The 7,794-nt window shown below is 48.8% G+C and overlaps 1 protein-coding gene across 1 annotated transcript in view; it reads right to left on the bottom strand.

Moving 5' to 3' along the window:
- DISC1 (disrupted in schizophrenia 1) overlaps positions 1-7,794 on the bottom strand; it is a 424,314-nt gene that overhangs the window by 341,875 nt on the left and 74,645 nt on the right. The window contains 1 exon segment of the mRNA XM_010841148.1: positions 6-110. Coding sequence (XP_010839450.1) covers positions 6-110 — 105 coding nt within the window.

Genomic DNA, 7,794 nt, shown 5'->3' with positions numbered 1-7,794 from the left:
CGGGGAGAGGAACCCGATCCTGGGCCCAGCTGCACTTCTCATGTAGCCCGGCCTCCGTGCCAGCCGCCTCCTCCGAAAAGACGCTGCAGGTGGTGAGCAATCTTGGCTGCCTGGAGAGAAAGAGAAAACATCATCATAAACACACACACACACACACACACATCTCTCTGGCTCAGCCAGAACTGGGATGGAAAACAACCCCAGGCTCAGAGGTCATCCCTTGGGCATCTGTCAAAGAGAGGTGCTGGCTCAGTGGTCACCAGGCCAACCTGGTAAAGAAACTGATGATCCTCAGGAAGTGACCCCGGGGATGTGTAGACACAGCCCAGCGTCCCAGCTCCTCTGTTCAGCAGAGCAGCTGGCACAGCTTTTATGCTAACATGTCTCAAGCACAACGTCGGCAGTTCCTTCTGAGCCTCCAGCATCCTGCCTGTTGATCTTTTAGGTGCATCAGCGCTTTCATCCTGGAGTGGCCTGGAAAGCAGACGAGCTGAAGCCGAATGCCAGCACACTCCTCAGATGAGAGCCAATCACCTACTCTGGCTACTCTTAAGATATACGTATGGTTTGGCTACCTGAGTTTTCCACGGCTTTGCATGCCTGTGGACAGTGGAGAGCTGACTGAGACCCTATGCCCATCAAGTCATCTCACAATGAATTACAGGAGGCCCTGTTTGCTGTGTTCTCCAAACCAAGGGCTGTGTTCCCCTCTCAGCTATGTGAGAAGAATAGAGACAATAAAATTGTTGATGCCTCTTAGAGGCATGATGCCATAGCAGCTGACAGCATAAGTTTCAGCACCTCATTGCCTGGTTCAAATCACATTGTGCCATTTCTTGCTGTGTGACATTTCAGAAGTTACTTAGCCTCTCTGTGCCTCAGTTTGCTAATCAGTACAATGGAGATATCAACAGTACTTCTGTCCTAGGATGGTGGTGAGCATTAAACTAAATGAGTTACTAAAGGCGGACCCCTCAGAACAGTGCCTGGCACTCAAGATAATTGTGATTAAAGTGTTATTAACAGTTATTATTTTGATATTTTGTAGCACCTCGTTACTCATCATGTATCCTCATCTGCATTAATTTCCATAGCTCCCTACCAAAGTCATGTGAATCAACCAGGAATTGTAACATTTCTTTCAGTTAAGAAAACAGGCTCAGGGAAATCAAACCCCTGCAAGTGGCTGAGTCTTGGGGCCCTGCTACAACTCGAATCAGACTGGAGGGAAGACGCAAGAGCAAACAACATGAGGCATAGTTGTGTATCAGGCAGCCTGTGCTGAGAAGTGGAGCACAGCTCCCCACCCCTACTGGGTCCACATATCTTGTCCTGCCCTACCTCCCAGAATACAGATGGTCTCAGATTCTTCATCAGGTAAACAGCGCCAGGCATCCAGGATCCCACTGTGTTATGACCATGCCCTGCATTTAAGTTGCTTGATAAACGGTGGATAAATTAATGGATGCGAGGATATATGGAGGGAAAGTAGAATGGATGGATGGATGGACTGGGGCCCATCTGACCCCAAATCACACGCTTTTTCTATATCCTTTACCTCCAAGCACATCACTTAGGATGACAACTTGCAATGACAAGAAGTCAAAGAAAGGTTTTATCTTTTCTTTTTTATTCTTTTTCTTTTCTCCCATCAAAGTTTGAATTGGTGGAAAAGAACATGGCAAAAAGGTACAGAAAATGTACAGAAGGAATCATTAATACATCATTTTGGACCACTCACTAGGATAGCTACTATTAAACACACCCAGAGAAAATAAGAAGTGTTGATGATGAAGTGGAAAAATTGAAACCAGTGTGCTCTGTAGGAATGAGCACTTATGAGAATGTAAAATGGTATAGCTGAAAAGAGTATAGAAATTCTTCAAAAAATTAAAAATAGAATTACTACACGGTCCGGCAGTTCCACTTCTTAGTATATACCCCAAAGAATTGAAATCAGATTTCAAAGAGATAACTGTACCCCCGTGTTATAGCAGCATTACTCACTACAGACAAAGTGGAAACAACCCAAGAGTGCCTTGACAGATGGATGGATGACACATGGTCTATCCACACGATGGGAAATTATTCAGCCTTATTTAAAAAAGGGAAATTCTGACTCCTGTTACAACATGAATGAACCTCAATCTTGAGGACATGATGCTCAGTGAAATAAGATAGTCACAAAGGGACAAATATTGTTTGATTCCACTTACATGAGATACCTTGAGGAGTCAAATTAATAGAGACAGAAAGCAGAAAGAAGGTTGCCAGGGGCTAGAGGAAGGCAGACAGCTGGAGGTAGGAGTATGTTGGGAGCTAGTGCTCAGGGGGGACAGAGCTTCAGTCTGGGAAGATAGCAAGGTTCTGGAGATGGACAGTGGTGACAGAAACAAAACAATGTTAATGTCCTTAATGACACTGAACTGTACACTTAAAAATGGTTACAAGGATAATTCTGTGTTATATGTGTTTCACCTCAAAAAAAAAAAAGAAATTTTTAATAGACCAAACTGGGTCACCATGCTCTGTGATCCCAAGGAGACCCATCCTTTCCCTCATTGCTCTCGCCATCTGAGGCTTCCCCCTGTACCCAGAGGTAGTCAGCACAGGGCTGCAGGAGCTCAGGACAGGGCAGAGGGATGCCAAGAAGAACTAACTCTCCTCTGCCTGTGAAACTGGCAAAATATTTTTCGAAGAACAAGGAATCTAGAAAGAAGCAGAGAGAACACTGAATTCTGGCTTCAATTACCAAAGGAAAATTATTCAGCAATTTCATACCTTCAAAACGGAGTCCTGTGAAATCTATATTGTCTTTCGGCTTAAAGAGACTTTAAACTAACTTTTTAATGCAAGTCCAATCACACAAATAACCCTTCTGAAGTTAAAAGAGCAACGTCAAGCAGAAAATAATTTGTTTGAAATTTCACTTCTTTTCAAATGCCTGTAGGCCCTTGGGTCTGAGTAGCCCTCCATAAAGCTACTTAACCAAGGGTCTGAAACCTCTCCAGGCCTGACCCAGCTGCCATCCAAGCAGTTCCCCAATGGGAGCCTGAGTTCCTGGGGGGGCGGGGGGAAGGTGGGGGGTGTCCTGTAAAATGCCGTCAGGCCACAGTGTTCACCAAATGAGGGGCTGAGAGGTAGGGCTGGGGAATGGGGGTAGCCCAGCCTCTGAATCCTCCTGTACACCAGACATCCCTCCAGGTGTGAGCCTTCCCAGAATGTGACCCCAGAAACAGAGACCGTCACACGGAATCAATCCTAAGCCTCCAGAGAGGGCAGAGGAGCTGACAGGGTTGGATCTGGAGGGCACCTGTGAAATGAGCTAGAAGGGGAATAAGAAACCCATACGGAGCACATAGCTGCTCTGAAACCTTTCTCCATTTATTTTTTAATTTTTTTGAGGATATTTATGATGTCCCTCTGGAGAAGGAGATGGCAACTCACCCCAATATTCTTGACGGAGAATCCTCATGGACTGAGGAGCCTGGCAGGCTGCAGTCCGTGGGGTTGCAAAAAGTTGGACACGACTGAGCAACTTAACACACACACACGCACTTGATGTCCCTCTGTGTGTGCATGCTAAGTCACTTCAGCCATGTCTGACTCTTTGTGACGCTATGGACTGTAGCCTACCAGACTCCCCTGTCCATGGGGTTCTCCAGGGAAGAATACTGGAGTGGGTTGCCGTGCCCTCCTCCAGGGGATCTTCCCAACCCGGGGATCGAATCCTCATCTCTTAAGTCTCCTGTATTATCAGGCGGGTTCCCAACTGGGAAGCCCCTTCCCTCTGACCAGAAACCAATTGTTACTTATCTGCTGCTGCTGCTGCTGCTAAGTCGCTTCAGTCGTGTCCGACTCTGTGCGACCCCATAGATGGCAGCCCACCAGGCTCCCCCGTCCCTGGGATTCTCCAGGCAAGAACACTGGAGTGGGTTGCCATTTCCTTCTCCAATGCATGAAAGGGAAAAGTGAAAGTGAAGTCGCTCAGTCGTGTCCAACTCTTAGCGACCCCATGGACTGCAGCCTACCAGGCTCCTCCGTCCATGGGATTTTCCAGGCAAGAGTACTGGAGTGGGGTGCCATTACTTATCTATCCTGCCTGAAATCCACCCTGACATCCAAGTCCAGCCTTCACATCCTGTGGTTAAGGAAGGCTTCTAATGCATTCAGCCCTTGGAGAGAAAGAGTCCTTCTGGTACCCTGCTGCAGTCAGCTCTGGAAACACAGGTTCAAGCGGGCAGGAAGTCGACTGTGGCAAGATGAGGGCAGGACCTGAAGCCAGCTTTGCCCTCTGTTCCGTGTAAACCCAGAGAGGGCTCCAGTCTGCCCAGCTGGCCCCAGACAGGCTGAGGCGGAGGCAGGGCCTCAGCAGCTGTCTCCTTCCCTTGCAGCCTCACACTCCACAGCAGGCTCCAGGGGAGGGCAGCACAGTCCTCTCACCTCTCCACGGCACAGACCGGCAGGTCCCTGCTTATGTGGGATCCCGTCTCCACCCCCACCCACCCAGTGAGCTCTGAGACTGAAGGGAGTGAAAGACGAGGGCTTCGACTCGGCCCAGATGTCACAGGGCTACCACACACAGCCCAGATAAGATACCCAGGAGCATCTGCTTACCTAATTCACGCAGAAAATGGGAGAAACCAATGTTTCCAGCCATCGGCAAGGATCCTGCCTGCCCCACCTCTAAGGCTCTCCCTTTATCCATCAGCTACCTCATTCAGATCACCCAGCTCACAGGCCTTCACCAAGAGTCCACATTTATTAAGAGTCCCTATTTATGAACACCCAGTCTGCAGTTATTCTCTTTGGGGTATATAAACTGTTCTCAACTTATGCTATAAATAAGCTCCATGAAATCCTTACGACAGCCCCCAACCCAAATCCTAGTATACAGAAAAGGCATCTAATATACATTGACCAGATCATATTCTTTTTTAAATAGGAAATCTAAACTACGCAATTTAAGAAAACATGAATTTACTGGGAAGACCTTAAAGCCAATACCCAAGTTAAAATCTACACAAAATGCTCGTGTGGGTTTGGGAAAGTTGCTCGGTGATGCTAAGGCCCCATGGGGAGAGCACTTCTGCCTCCTGAAGGGGAATCACAGGGACTCGGAGGCACTGCTGAGGACGTGTAGAGCAGTGAGAGAAATACAAGCACATGATGACTTTACAAAACATGACCTGTGTATAAACGTACAGTGGAAACATAAGTGAATATACTCTTTCCATGGAAGGAATTTTAATCCTATTTTTCATGGTCAAGGCATAGACTTTTATAAAATGTTCAGGTTAACCAGAGGTTCTGGATCATAAAGAAACCACACATCCCTGAGGATTAACTAGTTTTCCAAGAACCAGAATCCAATCATATACATTAAGCATAAACACTCAACTGAGCGCAAGTTCATCTTTCTGTCTGAGAGCACCCGAGGATTCGGAAGTGCCTCGGGGTCGCTGTAATAAGAATCTGGTGAGAAAGACAAGTGCTGGAGAGAAATAAATCTCTTTATTAAATAATAAAGAGAATTAAATAAATAAAGCTTTACTGCGTTTCCATTTTAATTGTGCGATCCATGCCAACATAACTAGTCCTCACTGAACACAGGATACTGGATGGGGATGCATCCCAGCCCCCAGACTGCTTAATATCCAGCACGGGATGTAAGTCATGTACATAAACCGTCCCAAGATGGAATGACTACTCAACCACAGAGAATGGAGAATTCCATTTGAAGTTAACTAGTGGAGGTACCGGAGAAGGCAATGGCACCCCACTCCAGTGTTCTTGCCTGGAGAGTCCCAGGGACCGGGGAGCCTGGTGGGCTGCCATCTATGGGGTTGCACAGAGTCAGAAACGACTGAATCGACTTAGCAGCAGCAGCAGCAGCAGTGGAGTTACCTGGGGCTTCCCGGTGGCGCTAGTGGTAAGGAACCCACTTGCCAATGCAAGAGACTTGAATTGGATCCCTAGGTCAGGAAGATCCCCTGGAGGAGGGCATGATAACCCACTCCAGTATTCTTGCCTGGAGAATCCCATGGACAGAGGAGCCTGGTGGGCTACAGTCCATAGGACTCACAGAGCCGGACACGGCTGAAACAACGGAGCACACACGCAGTGGAGTTGCCTAGTTGGCTCAGCTGGTTAACCTGATAGCAAAGCAGAGGGCTCTCTGAGCTCCAGAGTACTCCTCACTGTATGTGCTACCCCAAAACTCACCTCCTGGAGTTAAAGGGAAAGATAAGGTGAACACACAGACCATTCCGGGGGAGACAGGACAACTCTTATAAGCAACCTTCGCCCAACAGTCCCCCCGTCAGCCTGACCAGAGCTTCCTGGGCTGTGAGACTTGCTCCTTCCTTGTCTTCCTGGAAGGCTCCCCTGCCCCCTCCTTTATCCTCAGGGGCACCTCCCTAAACCTCTCCCACGTCCCGCCCCTCCGAGCACCTGCCTCTCAGAGGATGCAGACCCTGTCCTCGAGGGAGCATGGTGAGCTCTCAGGTGAGCTCTCTTGTGATCACACAAGCACACAGAGGAACAGAGACAGGGAAGGTGACGGGCAGACTCGCAGTGCCCAGCCACAGGTAACGGAGCCCTGGTTTTGGTCAGTGGGGTCTTAAGATCTGACGGGTGAGCGGGAGGCAGGGAGGCCATGGGGGAGGCTGCTGGGAAGATCCTGAGAGAGGAAGGGACGGAGATGCAAGGGCAGATGGGGGACCCTGGTGACAGGCAGGTGGCAGGATGGAGCCAGCCGCTGCATCCGGCTGCACCGGGACTGGCTGTTTGTCCTGAGAGTGATCTCTGGAAAGACGCAGGAGCTTATCTGCATGTTTTACTAGATTCCCTCTGTGGAGAAGAGACCAGACAGGAACAAGAAAGGACACAAGGACAGCAGTTAGGAGACACCAAACCCAGAGTAAAGGAAGCCCGAAGCTTCCTACACACAGCAGGGGGGCACCAAGCCAGGAGGAGCCATGATGTCATCAGGAGCCCCTGATGTCTGCATCCTTCTCTGCTCCACAGCCACCCCAGGACTCCTCAAGACAATGGGCGGGGAGTACACTTTTTCTGAGCATTATAGGCATGCTGCCCACCCTCCACCACCTTCTGCTGACATTTAATTTTTTAATTATTTAGTTTTGGGGCTATGCCAGGTCTTAGCTGTGGCACATGGGATCTTCATTAGGTCATGAAGGATCTTTCGCTGTGGCACTTGGACTGTCCAGTTGCAGCACGGGTTAGTGCAGCACACAGGCTTAGTTGCTCCGTGGCATGTGAGATCTTAGTTCCATGACCAGGGATTGCACCCACACCCCCTGCATTGCAAGGCAGATTCTTAACCGATAGACCATGAGGGAAGTCCCCAAGAAACATATAGGCAAAGAAATATTTCAGGGCCAGATAAATGATATTCTCAATCTTTCTACAAAGCACCCCTTCAGAATCATCCTAACTAGTTTACCAAGATGCCTACATTTTTAAAAATATCCATTAGGTCAAAACGGAGAAGGCAATGGCACCCCACTCCAGTACTCTTGCCTGGAAAATCCCATGGGCGGAGGAGCCTGGTAGGCTGCAGTCCATGGGGTCGCTAAGAGTCGGACATGACTGAGAGACTTCACTTTCACTTTTCACTTTCATGCATTGGAGAAGGAAATGGCAACCCACTCCAGTGTTCTTGCCTGGAGAATCCCAGGGGTGGGGGAGCCTGGTGGGCTGCCGTCTACGGGGTCGCACAGAGTCGGACACGACTGAAGCGACTTAGCAGCAGCAGCAGGTCAAAAATGT

Source organism: Bison bison, unplaced genomic scaffold (assembly GCF_000754665.1).
Source record: "Bison bison bison isolate TAMUID 2011002044 unplaced genomic scaffold, Bison_UMD1.0 scf7180017864157, whole genome shotgun sequence".
Classification (NCBI taxonomy): Eukaryota; Metazoa; Chordata; class Mammalia; order Artiodactyla; family Bovidae; genus Bison; species Bison bison.
The sequence above is the reverse complement of the archived record's forward strand: the minus strand, read 5'-3'. Positions and strand labels throughout refer to the sequence as shown.